This window comes from Aedes aegypti, chromosome 3 (genome assembly GCF_002204515.2).
Source record: "Aedes aegypti strain LVP_AGWG chromosome 3, AaegL5.0 Primary Assembly, whole genome shotgun sequence".
Taxonomy (NCBI): Eukaryota; Metazoa; Arthropoda; class Insecta; order Diptera; family Culicidae; genus Aedes; species Aedes aegypti.
The window spans coordinates 171,474,746-171,494,235 of record NC_035109.1 but is presented as its reverse complement, the minus strand read 5'-3'; the positions used below and the strand labels follow the sequence as shown (position 1 = coordinate 171,494,235).

At 38.2% G+C, this 19,490-nt stretch overlaps 1 protein-coding gene across 3 annotated transcripts in view; it reads right to left on the bottom strand.

The window, feature by feature from the left end:
• The window catches only part of LOC5568638 (sodium-coupled monocarboxylate transporter 1), a 45,747-nt gene extending 32,205 nt beyond the window's left edge, over nt 1–13,542 (bottom strand). Inside the window, exons 1-4 of one of the 3 annotated variants that reach the window (XM_001652433.2) lie at nt 13,294–13,532; nt 13,001–13,176; nt 9,418–9,850; nt 9,194–9,353 (exon numbers count right to left, since the gene is read on the bottom strand). In XM_001652433.2, coding sequence (XP_001652483.1) covers nt 9,194–9,353; nt 9,418–9,704 — 447 coding nt within the window. In that variant the 5' untranslated portion in view covers nt 9,705–9,850; nt 13,001–13,176; nt 13,294–13,532. Of the gene's footprint in view, nt 1–9,193; nt 9,354–9,417; nt 9,851–13,000; nt 13,177–13,293 lie in introns of all 3 variants that reach the window. The other 2 variants (XM_021851141.1, XM_021851140.1) reach the window with 2 other exon arrangements.
• Between the last annotated feature and the right edge of the window lie 5,948 nt (nt 13,543–19,490).

Below are 19,490 nucleotides of genomic sequence, written 5' to 3'. Positions count from 1 at the left end.
ATAATTTCATAATTGCTGTAATCTCAAAATTCTTCCATAAATTTCTAGCTAACATTCCAAAATTCTCAGAAAAATCTTTGATGACAAATCATTATATAATTCACATGCACAAAAAGGGAATGATTATCGCAAATTTACATTTCAAATCGTGTAAAATTAAATAACCTACATGAATTTGTGTTCATGATCGATTACGCGATGTATTGCGGGAATGTAACTGGAATTTGGGTAGAATGGGCATGATAATAAGCCATGAGTCCATCAGAACCACTTTCATTCGATTCCTCAGACAATTTTGCAAAAGATACGATTACCTTCTCAAGTTTTACGCGTTGCATTCACAAGATACAGAATTCTTCGTCGGTTTGCTACCTTTTTTCACATAGTGCAACGAGTTACCAATCGATAAAAATTTCATCATAAACAGTTGTTTTGTTATGTGTTCAAAGGGATTGCTTTAGTACGCACGTAAGGTACAGTCAGTGATAAAAGTTCTCCCATATAAAATGTGCAAGTTTGAGGCTCTGAATCTCAGCTTCTGTTTATCCGAATTGGTCAAAATTTAAATGACGAACTAAAAATATCCTGACATTTTTTTCCGTTGTTAATTTATTTAATTGCAGTCATTTGTCATAAAGTTTCAGACAATTGTTTGAAGAAAAAAGTAAGTGACCAAAAGGTTATTAAAGTTGAATTTACAATATCAATATTTTCAGAAAAACTTTAACAGTTAAAACATATAAATACCATACAGTAAGTTTCAAACACATTTGCCACAATTTTGCTGTTTCAAAATATCTACCTACCTTGTTTAAGTTACAACAGTTTTGAAATTTATTATTTCAAACCAATTATTGCCAAACCGGTGTGGAAATATTTCGAGACTAATGTGGAGCAAAAGTTCTAAAACCAACAAGAAAGCAAAAAATTTGCAAATCTCAATCGAACTCCATAACATTTTTAGTGAAAGTATTCAAACTACCATGACGCTTATTACATTTATTTTTAATTGAGACTTGTACTTGTATATTAAAACTTGTACCACACTTATCAAATATCTTGGTTGATAATATGTTCGACAAAGTTACGCTGTTGGATATGTTGAATTTTCAGAACACACCAACCATCCACAACATACTGTTTTTGAATTGAATTAAAAAATCTCTCGGTTACTAAATTTTGTCTTTAAACAACCCTTTGAAAATAAGAAAAACAATGCAATGTAATGATGAAAAAAGAAAAATTTCTGGTTTTTACTATTTGTCATTCAGATTTTAACCAATTCAAAGTATCAGAAGCTAAGCCAGAATCTTGGGCATTTTATACGGTAAATCAACTTCTGGCTACTAGCTTTTGACTCTGGCTTAATGTATAACTTGAAAATGCATTTCAAAGCATTCATATTCGAGAGCATTGGTATGTGTGCTATGAAGTGTCGTGGAGCATCAAGTGCTCTAGAGAGAACAATCTGGAACCCGCAAAAGGATTTACGGAATTTTACAAAAAAAAAATCATTTCAAAGACTCTAATATGAATTTCTTTGACGGATTCACCAGAAAGATTTGCCTGGGTTCCTTCTAATTATTCATCTAAGAACTCCATTCTAATGAGTTTGTCTAGATCAGAGGTTTTCAGCCTTTTTGTCTCGCGGAGCACTTTTTAAAATAAAATTATTTCGTTGTTCTTCCTCCTCACTCCGTTTGAAATCCGAACTTTTTACTTGCTTAAATCGTCACTATAATTCCTATGGAAATTGAAAACTGAATCTCAGTTTTTAAGAACTGTGACAATAAAGTCCTAAGGCCCTGTCCCAATTTTAGTGCCAAACTCTTAAGTAAAAACCCATTTTTACTCAATTTTTAAAAGCTTCAAGTTGGTATACGGCCAAAAATACATTTTTTTTTAATATTTTGCCTCAACTTTTGGCTTAAACTCGAATTTTGGGCATATTTTGCTTTCCGTGTCCATTCCAAAATGTCAGATAGGAACAACCCCAGTGGTAAAAAGTTGAGCCTATATGGTACTTTTGTCGATTAAGTGAATGTCAAAGATGATCAAAGGTGTCAAGGTTCAAATTTAAACCCATTTTTTAAATTATAATTTAAAAATTGAATAGCAGTTATTTGAGCGGGAAAATTTGCCAAAGTAGTAGGTAGTTAGAACACGCTCTGTCGTGTTGTTCAATAAAAACAAGATCTTTTTTTCAAAAATTTTAGGATTTGGAAACTAAATAGAACCGGGGCAAGTGAGAATCCGGGGTAGGTGGGATCTTCCGTCATAGCTCATTTAGGAAAAGTTTTTTTTTCCAGGGGGTACCTTTCTACAAAGTTAAGTATACAATGATACGGAATATATTTAGTACAAAATATATTGTTATTTTTATTTACCATGTGCTCCAGGTAACAGTTGTCAATTCAGCGCCATTTTCAACTTGCATGTTAAATTGTGACACGTTTCACGTCTTGCATTGTGGCTCGCAAAAGAAATGTTGTTTTATAAATCGATTTTTTTATTTTGTTTCTATGCTATATAACATTTTAAGGACACCCTTTAGCTTTATAGAGTTTTTAAATGGGCCCTTCCTGAGAGAGACTCGCGAAGTGGAAAAATATCAACGTCATATGCAGCCCAGATTCCACTGTCATAAAACGTCAAATGCAGCCTGTCGTTTTTATAGCTGAAAAAGTGGAAAGTATTGTATTCGAAATAAACTGTTATTAAAGATCTCAGTCAGCGCTCCGCTTTTGCTCCAGTTTTTCCAAAGATGCTGACAAGGCTAGTCTGCTTGGGCCCGTCAGGAGTTAATCATCAATATTAACCTCCTTTTCCCGAGCAGCCTAGATAGCCGCGTAGTGTCGGTAGCGGTTGTTTCAACTGGCTAAGAATTAACACTACGGACTGCCTGTTCCGGTGGTAAAAGTCCACCTCACAGGTGACCCCTAATTTATGGTGTGATGCGTACCGTGCCTAAGAATGAATGGTTAGGGGGGTCTAAATAAAACCTAACCGCAAACGGAGCCTGTGGGGTACCAGGGTGCCCTCCACAGTATTGAGTCCTTCCTGTGCTACCCGGAGCAATGGTGCAGGTGACCTTGTGTTTCTCCGAGATAATCGGCTGCCCTTCTTCAGTCTCTATCTTGAGGCTTAATAAGGGTGGGATTATGAATATGTTGACATTTAATTTAAATTATCACCTATATGGATTCGCATTATGCGTTTTACACAGTGTATTCTGTGCTCTTTCGCCTTTGGCGACTTTAAATAGATACCGATCTGGTTTTTTCGTTGCTGGTCTTTTTCGTGCTGAGATTGCAAAAAGCTTAATCCTGCCTAGTTTGGGTAGTGGCTACGGTTAGGTTAGCTCAGATCAATCTTCAGCATAAAAGAACAGCAACGATCAATCTTTGCAGACTCATGCAAAATGGTGCAGCCCAAGTGGCGCTAGTTCAAGAACCCTACTTTCGTAGAGGGAACTTCTATCTAGGTAACCTTGTGGACCCAGTTTTTGCTACTTTTAGCAAGCTTGAAATGGCAAACTCGCGCTCCATGCCCCGCGCATGCGTGCTCGTTAATAAAGCAATCGTTGCTACACTCATTTCTGAGTTAACTACCAGAGATGTATGTGCTGTCACAATCGATGTTTCTGTTGGTGACCTCAACAGGAAATACGTCTATTGTTCGGTATATTTACCACATGATGAACCATCCCCAACGGATGACTTCAAACGAGTTGTCGTACACTGCGTAACAAAAGGCCTTCCGCTGATTGTGGGCAGTGATGCCAATGCTCATCACATCATCTGGGGCAGCTCGGATATCAATTTGAGAGGCTCCAGTCTGATGGAATACTTAAGTAGTACAGACCTTGGATTACTTAACATAGGCAATCGCCCAACCTTCATGGTTTCTAATAGAGAAGAAGTGTTAGACATAACGCTCTGCTCGAATAGAATCAGTCACGAGTTGACGAATTGGCATGTATCAGATGAGGAATCATTATCTGATCATCGCTACATCTTCTTTGAACATTCAAATGTAACTGCGCAGACTTTGCGTTTTAGGAATCCCCGGTCAACAAACTGGGAACTCTACATTGAATTGGTTGCGACCAAATTTCATGGATATTCTCCGTCCATTAAAAATCCAAGTGATCTGGATGATGCCGTTGATACTACAACATCCTACATTATGGAAGCTTTTGAAGAAGCATGTCCTCTGCGGTCTGTAAAGACTACAAGAGGGACCCCATGGTGGAATTCCGATCTGACTAGACTCAGGAAACAATGTAGAAGGAGTTGGAACAGACGCCGTTCAGCTGGATCAGAGTCGTTCAAGTCAGCTTGCAAGGCTTACAAGAAGGCTCTTCGTTCTGCTGAACGATCCGGCTGGAAAAACCTTTGTACAAATGTTTCCAGTTTGAGTGAAGTCAGTCGGTTGAACAAAATTCTTGCAAAATCTAAGGATTTCCAAGTGAACGAAATTCGCTTACCTAATGGTGACTCTACTTCTTCCGATGAAGAAGTTTTAGAATGTTTATTCAATACACACTTCCCCGGATGTGTGGACATAGCATCTACGGATGAACCAAATGTCTTTTCATGTAGTTACGAGTCTCTGGCCTCGGCTCGCAATATCGTAACTACTGAATCGATTCAATGGGCACTTAATAGTTTTGCCCCTTTCAAATCTCCAGGAGCGGATGGGATTTATCCTGTTCTGCTCCAAAAGGGATTTGCGTTTATCAAACATGTTTTGAAAAAGCTACTTGTAAGCAGTTTTGCTACCGGGTACATTCCCAGATCCTGGCGTGATATTACTGTAAAGTTTATCCCAAAAGGAGGACGTGCGTCGTATGAAGAAGCGAAGAGTTTTAGAACAATCAGTCTGACCTCTTTTCTTCTGAAATGTCTGGAACGCATTATCGATCATCACATCCGTGATGTTTATTTGGCAAACATGCCTCTTCATGTGAATCAACATGCTTACCAATCTGGAAAGTCCACTGTGACTCTTTTACACAAAGTTGTATACGATATCGAGAAAGCATTCGCTCAGAAGCAATCGTGCTTGGGTGTTTTCTTGGATATTGAGGGTGCCTTTGATAACGTGTCTTTCGATGCCATATTGGAAGCCGCACGAAACCATGGGCTACCTACAATGATTACCAATTGGATTCATCAAATGCTCAAAAACCGACATCTCTTCTCGACATTGCGTCAAGCAGCGATTCGAAAATTGAGTGTTTGCGGATGCCCCCAAGGGGGAGTCTTGTCACCACTTTTGTGGAATCTTGTAGCAGATACGCTATTGAGGCAACTCAATAATTGCGGTTTTCCAACTTATGGATTTGCCGACGACTACCTAGCTCTGATAGTTGGTATGTGCATAAGCACCCTATTCGACCTGATGCAAAGTGCTCTTCAGGTAGTCGAGAGTTGGTGTCGCCAATATGGCCTATCGGTTAACCCGAATAAAACATCTATTGTTCTTTTTACGGAAAGACGAAACCGCGATGGAATTCGACCTTTACGTCTTTTTGGCACTGAGATTAATGTGACTGATCAAGTAAAGTATGTCGGAGTCATTCTAGATTCCAAACTTTTATGGACAGCTCACATTGATTTCAGAGTCAAAAAAGCTTGTATGGCCTTCGGTCAATGCCGGCGAACCTTTGGTAAAACTTGGGGCCTCAAACCCAAATATATCAAATGGATTTACACAACAGTTGTTCGACCAATATTGGCATATGGATGTCTTGTGTGGTGGCAAAAGGGCGAAGTGAGAAAAATCCAATCAAAATTGGACCATCTCCAAAGGATGTGCTTGATGGCGATGTCTGGTGCGTTCTCTACAACTCCCACAGCAGCGCTCGAGGCCCTTTTCGACGTTGTGCCACTACACATATATCTTAAACAAGAAGCACTTTCTTGCTCTTACCGTTTATGGGTACTGGATCTACTGGAGAAAAATCCAGTGAATCGTAGATCTACACACACTTCGTTGTTTCCACTTTTGGTGAATTGGGACAAAATTGTGCTTGCTTCAAGTGATCTCACAATTGCTTGTCACTTTCCTTACAGGACATTTACCACACAATTCCCTTCACGGGAAGAGTGGACGTCTGGCTATTTGGAAAGAAGTATATCAAACAATATAGTATGTTACACTGATGGCTCCCTTCTTGAAGGTAGAGCTGGTGCAGGAGTATATTCTCGTGAGCTAAGGCTGAATCAGTTTTACTCACTTGGTAGAAACTGCACCGTTTTTCAGGCGGAAATATTTGCTCTTATGTGTGGAGTGCAATCAGCACTTCAACAGCGCGTAATGGGTAAAGTCATATACTTCTGTTCAGATAGTCAGGCTGCTATAAAAGCTCTCGCTTCTGCCAACTCAAGGTCGAAGCTTGTTATCGCATGTCGAACTCAAATTGAGGAACTGAATTCAGTCAACTCTGTAAACCTTGTATTGGTACCAGGCCATTCTTCCATCGCTGGAAATGAATTGGCTGATGAGCTAGCTCGCGATGGAGCATCGCATGACTTCATTGGCCCTGAGCCGGCTATTCCAATTTCGAAGTGCTGGGTGAAGCTTCAGATAAACTCTTGGGCGGCAACTCAGCACAAGCAATATTGGAATAGTTTGGAGTCGTGTCGTCAAACAAAATTGTATATTACTGAGCCATCTCCAAAGGTGGCGAAGTATTTAACAAATCTGTCAAAGCAGAATTGCAGTCTCTTGGTCAGAGCGTTGACAGGCCACTGCCGACTCAACTATCACATGGCAAATATTCAGCGTGCTGACTCATTTGTGTGTGATAGTTGTGACTCCGATTATGGAACTTCGTATCACCTGATATGTAACTGTCCAGTTTTTGCGCAAATGCGATTCCAATTACTTGGTAAACACTTATTAAGTGAAACTGAATACAGAAGCCTGAATCTTCAGGACATCCTGTTATTCTTAACCCGCTGTGGTAATGAGCTATAGGCTCTCTTTACGCTCATGCGTTTTGCAGTGCCCTTTTTAGGGCGCTGTTCGAACCCATTGTGGTATGGAGCTACATGCTCTCATTTCGCTTATGCGATCTTCCCTCTTCAAGGGACCCCACTCCTATTTCCTCCCATCTTTCCCTTCCCTTTCCTCTCCCATCGGGTAGATGATGAAATAGGCTCAAATATGGCGATGGCACAAATCTCCCAACTGGTGGGGAACGTGCCTTTGGAGCCGGCCTTCTGATACCTGATACCATGTGCTCCAGGTAACAGTTGTCAATTCAGCGCCATTTTCAACTTGCATGTTAAATTGTGACACGTTTCACGTCTTGCATTGTGGCTCGCAAAAAAAATGTTGTTTTATAAATCGATTTTTTTATTTTGTTTCTATGCTATATAACATTTTAAGGACACCCTTTAGCTTTATAGAGTTTTTAAATGGGCCCTTCCTGAGAGAGACTCGCGAAGTGGAAAAATATCAACGTCATATGCAGCCCAGATTCCACTGTCATAAAACGTCAAATGCAGCCTGTCGTTTTTATAGCTGAAAAGGTGGAAAGTATTGTATTCGAAATAAACTGTTATTAAAGATCTCAGTCAGCGCTCCGCTTTTGCTCCAGTTTTTCCAAAGATGCTGACAAGGCTAGTTTTTTCTAATGTCTGCTACGTCTGTTAGCATAAAATTTCACTCAAAAGCCTATTGATGCTTCGCTGTGAAAAAAACGCAATATATTTTAGCTGAGATGTCCATGTGAAAGTTTGAACGGCTTGCGCATGATTGATGTAAATACAGAGTGGAATAAGAAAAAAATTAAGCAATCCCAGAAAAAGAAGACCGTCTTCACGAGTCTCGTCTCAGGGCCCTTCCATATACACCAGTCGTACTGTGATCCGGAGTAACATTTATCAGTTTTTTCAATATTTCTTAAAAATTCGTTCTGAAAATGCAAATGTCGCACTTTCAAAACGAGTACTGCCACCTATTGCTCATGACTATATGCAATTCAGAAAGTTTGAAGTATGTATAAAACAATTAGGCGATTTTTTGTGTTTGGCTGCTTTGGGGTGACATTAATCATCAATATAAATGAGGGATGATATAAAAAGTCTCGTTACTTGCTAACATAATGAAAGCCGAATATTAAGTCCAAACTCTTATAAGTTAATTACATTTTGAACTTTTTTCAAATTAAAAATCTTGAACCGTGGTGTTGCTGCCAAAACTGCTGTGCTAGGCCGTAGCATCAGATTGACATTGTCGTTCAAGAGAACGAATGAGAAGAGAGATGTGAAATTAAACTAGTTGAGTGAATTGAAGCTAATGAGATTGTAATCCCGTCAAGTTGAATTCTATAATTGGTATAATTTGTTTAAATGCCAAATTTGCTTAGATCTAATGGTAAAAATGCCTGCAATTTGAAAAAATCTAAACTATCCTACAAATCACATAATCTATCGCAGTAAGTAACCTTAATTTGTATAAATTAATAATTTTAACCTTTAAAAAAACTATTGTCGCAGATGAATCAGAAAATTGTTACGGTCATTTGTGGATGATATTTCAAAATCGGCTAAGACCGATTTTATTTTTGTAAGTATTGCTAAATCTAAATGTAGAACATGTATTAGAATAATCACGATAATAAATTCCAGCTTTTAGCTGTTTCTCTCTCGTTAATCAAAGGTTGCAATCTCAGGAGAATTCGGCTTTGAGTCTCATAGAACCCCATTTTCGCCGTAACACGTGGTAATTATAGTAATTCGTATAGTATTACTGATTGAACACACTTATAATATTTTGACAACAGAATCGTTTTTTTTTTGTAGAAATTATGTGCGGCATTAATCTGCGGTTGTGTCATCTATATTCAAAGAAATAATTGTTTCTAAAATTTTTCACTTTTTCGCAACTAAACTAAATTTTTGCAAAAGTTTCTTTTATAAGTTCATGAAAAAAGAGAAATATCATTCATGCTATGAATAATTCAACAAAAAATATTGATTAGATTTTTTTACGAGGATGGTCATTCTGATCAATGCTACCCCGTTTAAAATACATACTTCGAGTCATGTGAAATACTGTAGAAGATTTGTTTTGCAAAGGATTGCTCTTTTAACGCGTTAGTCTAGACGAGCATGTTAAAGATTTGTTTCCCTTCCGTTAAAGAACTTTCCTCTAAAACAGTACATTCAATATTTACCTCGTACGCTGATGTTATCTGCAGATCGTGAAAAACTGGCAGGAAAATGTAGTGCATCGCGAATCCCATCAGTACAATGGCAAAAACGATATAGCAGTACTGAGTGCCATACACATAGATTTCCGTCGATGTCCCCAGTAATGAAATGCCAGAAATCCAACTGAAATGATCAAATAAGTCGATTAGTGTTGCAAACGTCCCATGACGTCCCTCATCCTCATCACCTGGCCACCAATGAGACAGCTACCGGGAAAATTTTCATCTTTCTCCCACCCACCAGGTAATCCAGTGCTTCTGAATCCCTTCGGGCGGTTTTCCTATTCTTGTGCTTCTGGTGATCTTTGTAGCCAAAGTAAATCCCTATGAATATGCAGCTCACCAACATCAGCACAAAGACCAGGTAATCCGGCCAGTTGAATCGCTGCAGTGATCTACTGAGGTCGTCCACATTCTGACCATGTCCGGTGTCCATCAACGAGGGATTCAGCGTGTCAGGTCCTTCCGTTGCCATTGTGAAGTTCTTTGTGTGATATAGAATCAGCTGTTCTGTGGATGATAGTGATCGCCCGCAAGCGATTCACATGTGCAGATAACGAACACTTGGTTGCAAATGCGAGATTTTGAAAGACGGCATGCGTTTATATTTGCGGTAGGAACCTGTGCGATTAAGATAAAAAATATGATTTATATTTGGATGTTCTTCGGTGGCCGGCGTCAAAGCTAGATTCTACGTCATGCGACTCTGTTTACAGTCCAAAATAAAAGTCATGTACAATAATTAACCAAGTTTATCACTAAATATTTGAACAAGATTCCTAGTTAACTATTTCGCGATGCTGTTACTAACTACTATTCTTCCCAAAAAAGGGCACTGTACGATTAGAAGTAACAAGCTATAGGATGCGTTTGACGTAATTCTAGTTTGTTATCCTAATCTTGGGAATTCTGCTAAAGATGAAAGGTCTAAAATAAGCAAAGTCATTAATGGTTAAGCTATTTTATCAACGTTTTATGGCTTTTATTGTGATTTAACTTTTGAATATTCTTAAAAATGAGTTTGCACACTACTAGCAATATGATTGCTCCACCAACAACGTTTCTTCAAGATACGAAATTAAATCATGAGTAAAACTAGACGCACGGTAAATGGTGCACCAGCGTGCAAAGGTCCCATAGAACGGTACGACGCGACCTTATCATGACATTTTTAACACAATTTTTGAATAATTTTTTGTTATGAATCACCAATTTTAGATTTTTTCCTGAATTATGGTATAATTGCACGCATCGTATTGGAGTTCTAGTTCGCTTTAAATTATTTGGGAAAATTGTATTTTTTTAAATGCACGGTGAATGGTAGCTTGACGGTATTAACTCAATGTATGTACACACCTAGTTTTTGATTTTCACGAGCTCAGCTGTACCGTTCTGATCCAAATTCCGGACACTCAATTTTGTATGGGAAAGGTTTCATTTGAAATGTTTCAAAATTTCAAAAGTTCCCAATTTGAAGACTCGTTTTAATATGATATTTCCATAACAATCCATGAAAATATTTCGCTATCTTTAATCGATCTAAACACGTTTTGGACAATGATTTATTTTTATTCACAAACTAATGAATTTTGGTTTTTGATTTTTCTCATTTTTATTTTTGAGTTCCTATCCTTTTTCATTTTTTTCTTGAAGCATCTTCTGGGTACCGATTTTTGTCAATAATAAAAAAAAAGTTTTTGCAGTAGGGTGATGTGCTAGTATCCATCGTATTAAGCATTGATCTGTGAGAACTGCAATTTTCCCAGTATTGCAGTGAATGATGCTGATACAAACCGATGCCAAACAATTCTTTCTCAAAACGGCTTTAGCATTGTACAATAACATTTTGATAAATCTTGATCTGTTTTTTTGAAATAATGCAAAGTAAATACATCTTACCGTATTCTCAATCCGTCGTATCGTTTTCAACTCCGTCGCAATCAGTTTCCAGATTCGTCTTACTGTGATGTATTGAGTGGTTAAAACACAATATATCAACGCTATAATAAAATGTTTTACTAGAATACATAGATCTACGGGCATCTCCCTCCATTCCTTCACCATGACGGAATATACTAATTTCCTTTAAAACTAATTGTTCGTCATAAAAATTCAGCCCAAATATATGAACACAATTCCTTTTGACCGTACAATTATGGCATTTGCTCACAGTACAGCGAAAACAACACAATCAAAGGAACCGTTTTTTTACGTCGAGCGTCGCGCACACATTGATGCGCACAAGCTTTTTTTTTCTCAGTGCGACGGATTGAACTTTGTTTACATTCTAAATTATACGCGGCGGTTGAGAAAATTCCGTAAAATTTGGTGATTTATTGAAGTTTTACGGCGTGTGATTGGAATGAAATCCTCCAGTGAAGAAGTACGAAGGTTTTCCATAGTGAAAATAAGTGCCCGGTGAAGCAAGTCACCCACGGGGCGGGAAGAAACTTGTGTTGGAAAGTGGTGTGACTGATTTCGATCGCTAAGCATTTCTCTCAAATCGTGTTCGTCCATGCGATTTCAGTGAAAAAGTGTAAAGTGGGTAGGGCAAGTGTACCATTAGTGGTGCACCTAAGGGAAAACTGCTAAAACACGGTGTTAAGATCATGAAATATATGATTTTAACGTATCATTCGATAGATCTCAAATCCTTCTATCATTCAAATGTATAAAAATCACGATTCATTTGAAATTTCCCTGCAAAAAGCCCTGCACCAATAATAGGAACACTGTTCCTTTAGTGGAGGTATATTTTAAGGATGGTTCCTTTAGTGGCGCAAACCATTGATTTCTTATGGGACCCTCCACTATGGGTACTGATGCACCACTTTAGGTGCAAAGGAGCAAAAAAATTAAGCAAAATAATTGTTTTAAATGGTTTTACGGTTAAATTTCATGAATATTATTCGATTACTTGTATCATTTTCGCATCGTACATAATACAAAAATATCACATAATCATTTATTAGCGCGAAACATGCCAAAACACACTACCTCCACTATTGGAGCTACCTCCACTAAGGGAGCGTTTGCCCTAATTGAACTGAAGTTATTTATAGAAATACAGTAGTTTCATTGCAGTTTTGGTGTACAGGTGGACGAATCATAAAAGTTTTCACAAAATTACATTTGGAAAATGAATCTATGTTGCAGGTAAGTTTGAATATCCGCCGTAGTGGAACATTGTATGTTTGATACGACGAATAGTAGCTCTTACGATGAAGTAGAACGAAACCCTACTTTTGAAAATATATAAATATTTTTTTTTCAGGGACATATTTGGTTTACCGTGGAAGTAACGGAAAAATCGATTTGAAATCATTTCAATTCCACCAGGCTCTTCTTCTGTGCTAGGTTGATTGTAGAAACATATAAAATGTACAAATTTTTGTATTACACTTTATATTAGACCCAGGTATTTTTAGGTTGTAATATAAAACAGTGTTCCAAACATTTTTCAAACATAGAAAAATGTTTCGAAAATCGTATCAAATTTTCCTAAAACGCGTATTATGGCCCAAGGTTTATGCCAAAAATAAATTAATCATGATTTCTGAGAACAATACACAAAAATCCAAAAGGTATCCGGTCTAAAGGCGGGGCTGGGTATTAGAGGGTTCATACCGTTTTGATTCATATTACGCACTATGCAATAATAAAGAAAAACTGTGAACATGTATATCCAGGCTTATAACATGCTCGTAGTGTAATTTTGTACTCCATAGTATATCTTCATATAGGACATTCTACGCCCTACGTCATACCTACCTTGTTCAATTTATATCTTTGCCGGTCTCACAGATCAAAATATATTGTTTAACAGAGTAACAATTTGTGGTCAAAACAGCAAAAGCTAACGAACTAAACTAAAATGGGTAAACTCCTTCCAACTTAGAACTATTTTCGAATGCTTACTGATAACACATTTCGACGACTAAATATTTCTGAAACCGAATAGAACCGATCAATTACAAATAATCTCAGGCAATTATACTTCAGCGATTAGAAAACGAAGGTTTTTATTGATTACGCGATCAAAATTGTCTAAAACCGATTATTACCTGTTACAATACACTACACTTATCACAATCTGGAAACTTCAGCGTATCAAACCCGCAGGCTCATTGATATCCTTTCAAAAAAAAAAAACGTTTCACCCACCCCGGCGAATGTTCCCGTGCAAACTAGACCACTGCAGTCAGCCAGCGTCACCAGTCGCAGTCACTTTGGCAGCATCATCGTCGTCGTCGATCCGTGTGTCGACGGATTCTGGGCCGGAGATTTACGATAGTTTGCCTACTGTCGTGATAACGCGCGCGACACTACTGTCTCCGGACGTAAAATATGATCACCAGCCGACCTATCTCCTCAAGTCAACATACAACGTCCGCGCCATTCCGTCCATATGTCCCATCAACTCGACGTAGACTCAGGCTCAAGTAGAGGGGCACACGTTGCATGAATGGTGATGAGTGCATGATTGGCAGACGGTTTCGCTTTGAAAATTTTGGGCTATAGTTGTTCAACCCGGAAGAATCAGAGTAGCTAATGGGATGATTGGACTCAATGGCGATGCGAGGAATGCAGAGAATAAACCTTGAAGTGAGGCGATTAGGGGCTCAAATAGCCGTAGCGGTGAATGCGCAGCTTTTCAGCAAGACCGAGCAGATGGTCGTGGGTTCGAATCCCGGTGGTCGAGGATCTTCTCGGGTTGAAAATTTTGTCGACTTCACAGAGCAGAGTTTTTTATTGTGCCTGCCACACGATCACGATTTTTAGAAGCATCCATGTTTATGTTCAATTGCGTCATAATGGTCTTTTTGCATAATACTTGGAGTTAAACCAAAAATGAGACTACTGCCAGATTATCAGATTCGAAGGTCTTATCTACAACCCGCGATGAATCATGTGGGGAATCTGACAAAAATCAGTTATGAAACATGAAAGGTTTCTGCAAAGTTTGTTAAATTATTTTAAAATTCCTTCTGGGATTCTTTGTTATATTCCACATATTTTTTTCAGGGAATTTCTTCAATAACTATTCTAATAATGTATTCCAGTAATCCTTCCAGGGAGTAGCTCGAGTTTCTCCATCGAGTCCTCAGGGATATTTCAAAATATGTTCTAAAATTTCTTCCGGATTCCAAAACCCTTGATTTTACCCCCCTATAAAATCTCTACGAAAATTTCACAAAATTCCTTTGAAGACTTCTTCAATAAATCATCAATAGAATCTTGACAACATTTTTCGAATAGTGTTTGATCCTTTGACCTTAACGCTTGCTCCTGTGGGAGCGGGCGATGAGGGCAGGATCAAACATGTTGCGCGTCGTAGTGAAAAGGTGCCGTGATCGTTTAGTAGTGTTTGATATATTGATCGCGTAGCTTGCTCTTACGTGGGCGGGCGAAGAACACTTCTTCGACGTACAATGTCAATATCGAATTATTTCGCGAATCCTTCGATGATCACTTCGATGATTCTGAACACAATGTTGTATGTCTTTTCTTTCATTATGCCGCAATAATTTTTGGCGTCCTATATTCTGTTGGTTTAACCATTAATTTTATCTTCTTGTAAAAATAGGTTGTTCGTTATATTTATATTGTTTCAAATTGTATTATTGTATTAGATAAAAGTCAACCATTTTTATATTTTGCTGTTTTATCAATTCTTGCAAGATGTTCTGTTAGAATGATAATTTCTCTAGAACCTGCCAATAATCAACATATTTTTTTATGCAAACACGTGATATCCTTTCGAGATATGCTGGAAAAATATTATTTCAATCACAAATTTTCCCTTCTTTCGATAATAGACAGTGTTTTTGATGTACACTAGACTGATGCAAATTCTGAAGTTTTTGCTCCCTTATGCTTAAACGATGTTAATTATGATGAAAATGATCCTCCCAAAATTTGAAGTGATTCAGAAGAAATTTGGTTGTGCACACGCTATTTGAAGTTTATATGGAAATTACTATTGAAAAGGCAAACCTTTTGTGTTCAGTCCTCTAACTGCTCGTCATAATAATCTATGGAAAAGTGGACACATTCATCTCGTGTGAAAACTTCCCAACTACAACTTTGCCGAAAATCACATTTCGATGGGACGTAAGGATAATTTGTTATTATTGATAACAAAGTCTAAACCTTGCTGAGATGATCATTCAATTACTTTCAGAGCAACACTGCTTTTTTGCTGTAGAACATAGTAGCCTGGATTACTTTGATCTATTCTTCCCGCCGATAGCACCACTGTTGCCTGCCGAACAGTTGGTGAAGCATGCTACATGCAGACCAACTTTATGATGATGAATAACAATTTATCCTGAGGTCCAATCAAAAAGTGGTCTTCGGCAATGTTGTAGCTGGGAGGATTTCACATTAGAAGAATTTGTTCACTTTTCCATAAAATATTATGATGAAGAGATAGAGAGCTGAACACAAAAGATTGGCGTTTTCCATAGTAATCTTCATATAAACTTCAAATGGCGTGTGCACAGTCAAATTTCTTCCGAATCACTTCAAATTTTGTGAGGATGCTTTTTACCATAATTAAAATCGTTTAAGCATAGGGGAGCAAACATTTCAAAATTTGCATCACTCTAATGTACACTTCCAAAATTAAAATTTATATTGAATCGTTCAAAACTTTTCCCACAAATAATTTCGTTCAAAAATGTGTTGTTCATTTGAATTATGCTGTGAGAAGATTTTTTTTTTTGCGTTAGAGCATTTAACGTTTTAAACAAAAAATAATCTGCTCTCGTATAAAGGCAATTTTTGCATTTTGCTGCAGATCTTTTGATAAGAGCTTTTTATATTTTGCAAATAAATGTTCCCTTCTTTTACCAAGTAATTTTCATCAAGTGTAACGTCCAAACTGGAACATAGCTTGATCAGCAGTGAAATGAGTGTTCTATGAGTGTTCCCTTTATTAATAACTGCGAACTATCTTTGCCAAATTACTTTTTACAAATATGTATATCGTAAAAAGCTCAAAGATACTTTGTGTTCTGGGATGTGGAGAAACTTATTATTCCGAAAAGATCTTCCATCAGACCAGTCATGAGTTTTATTTAGTAATGCTCTCTAATGTCACTACCATTTTTAATATTCATAGCTTGAAATATCTCTGAACAACCACCACGCTTATTGAGAACCTACGAACAATTATTACTTTGGGCTCGGAGGTGTTGATCTCGGTAGAAGTTTCGAAAATGACGATATTCAATGTGAGTCAATCATTATGCCAAAAGGCCATTATTCCAAACTGACCTTATACCAAGCGGGGTACAATCTACCAAATAACAGTCGTAGCAAATACGGTTATCCACCGGTTTCAACGACGCTCATCTTGTAGAGCTTGAAGAACTTGCTAACTAGGCGGCATCACTATATCCCGTAAATACGTCATCGGCGGAACACTCCAGTGTATCCTGATCAGTTAGCGCCTCGTTATTGTACTGCTCGACATCCATGTTCCGATGGCATATTCAGCTTGCACCATCCGACAGTACGGAATCGACTCGCGATCAATTTAGTTTCATCAGCAGTCATTTTCTGGCCTTTAACAATCTTGGTTAGTATACTGGAAAATTCAACATCGGGCTGCCTCATAACTTTGACAAGCAGGAAGAAATTAAGCACTTGCCAAAAAAGAGCACCATGAAAAGAGTTTCCAGTTGGCTTGTAAACGGCTCTTGCATTTACGGTGCTAGTTGCCGTAAGTCCCCGCAGAAAATGATGGTGATTTCACCGAACGGTTCGTCATAATTTCCGGTAATATCATGCAGATGCGTGTGTATAGTATTCAGTACATCCGCTCCGATCATGCTGACCTCGTCGACGATAGCAGCTTATATATTTGAAAAAGCATTCTGGTACATCTGAAGCATTTCAAAACTAAGCTTTGAGTTCTTTTGTCTTGGCATTGTGATATTGACATACACGTTCTTCTGAGACACATTCCAGCGTAACGCGACACCACGAGGAACCGACTTTCATTATAAAATTAGGCCAGTTCTCGGAAATATGCCTTGTGACCATGTGATTAAACAGATTTTATATTTTGCATATTAAATGTACTTGATGTAATGACATTCATTTTGAAAGTTAACACTGTATAAGTTACCATATACTAAAAGCAGTTGCATTTCGTAACGCGACACCATCGCTGAAATGCACTTTTTCAAATATCACTCTTTAATCGCCTATAACTGCTCTAGGCAATCCTTCTATGTATTGATAAAAACCAGAGTGTGACTTCAAACTGGAAGGAAATATTGAATAGACCATTTCCGTCAGACCTTACCCCCTATTTTTATATTTTTCTACGAAAGAGAATAATTTTTAATGATTGTTGACGCTTTCAGATCTAATTTATATGCACTCCTGATTTTATTATAAATTTTTGAAAAATTGAGAATTCACCACATTTTGGGTAGTGCGGCACAGTTGTTTCAACCCTGTGGGTAAACAAAGTGGAGATTTTTCCACAACTTTCAATCATACCCCTGCGTTGAGTGTTTGTAGATATGACGAAATGTCAATGTCAAATCAAGCACACGAAACGACACGACAAAATGGAGAAATTTGAGATTCACGGCCAGCAATTCTGTTGCTTATGTCGTCATGTTCGCTTATGTTCCGGAACCATAAGACCATACATTCTTCCCCGTTTTATCACTATCATAGGTCTCCCCGAAAAATCCTCGACCACAACATATATCCCCTTCATCTTCCCGCCGGAAGCCTCTGCCGTGTTCCGCGAAAGTGCTCGAGAAGGGTTCTGCTCCCCTTCGGCCCTGTGCCCGGCGGCAATCTGGGGACGAAGATATCACCTTGCGACAGCATACTGTTTGAATTACTAGATTCCATTGGAAGCTGCAGGAATCCAAACAGGACCTCTTCTTCCGGATTTCAGCAAAATCTTCGCAACCTCAGCCAACCACAAAACCGAGCATGAGTAAGCGGAGCACCACAGCAGCCACAGGCGATGGAGATGAAAAGGATACCCACCGTTGTCATGAAGGATTTCATTGTGCTGGATCTCTTCTCCCGATGGAAAGTGCTCGAGCGCACATAATAACCTTACAAATTCCGGTGGAGGAACCAAAGTAAAAAAAAATTGACGACCAGCAGAAGCACCGAGATGGTTTCCGGAATGGGTTTGTTGATTTCAGCCACGGTGGAAGTGGCGGATGAAAACATAAATAAAGGTATCTGTCATGATTGACTCGAATCAGCTGATCAAATATTCACCACAACGTGGAGAAAAAATCATAGGAGAAAAAGGGGTCGGATAAATATCGGAGAGAAATTAATTGTATGGGACCGTGGGGCGTACAGTCGTGCCGCCAGTTTTTCATTGTTTTTCAATAGTTAGGGGCTTCAAAATATATGGGTTCCTTGGGAAAGTTTGTTCAGTAAATTGACAGAAAGCATACAAGCCATTAAAAAAATTTCACGGAAATGGTCTATTGTTGCAGAATCTCATTGATTTCATTTTATGAGCGCCGCGTTACGTTTATCTTCGAACAGGGTTCTGCAAATGGTTTCGCGTTACGCAAAAAGCATTTTTTATTTTTATTGACAAAATCGGTAATGTTGCTTACAGGTTTCGGAAAAAATGTATACACTGATAGGCAAAATAAAGTGCCCACCTTACCAGTTTTCGAATCGACCGGGACCGGCCGGTAATCGAACCCAGACACCTTCAGCATGGCTTTGCTTTGTAGCTGCGGACTCTAACCACACGGCTATGGAAGGTTCCAAGTTACCAGATCCCAAGTTGCCCCTCGTTTGACGGTAATTAGCAAATGTTTCGTTCCGAAACACTGTGGCCAGTTCCTATTTGGGGACATTTACTTGTTGGTACCAAACATATCGTACGACGCCCTAATCTTCATGAATTTGAGAGAACTTGTCAATAAAACAAAAAAAAAATATAAAAGAGAATAAGATAAAATTCTTTAATAAGATAACAAGAAAAAAAATAAGACGAATGAACTCGGTATCAACTTATGCGGCCACTGCAGAGTAGTGATGAAACGATACCATAAAGTATCGGTATAGGGTATCTGATGAAATATCGCTATCAGATCATAGGCAAATTTTATTCGAATTTGCTACCAAAGATATAGTAAGGGAAACGTTTAGAAATCCCCGAAAAACCAATTGGGAACTTTATGATTCTCGGTTACGATTACAAAATGAGTCAACTTCTAACATCATTAATACATCCGTTGAACTTGAA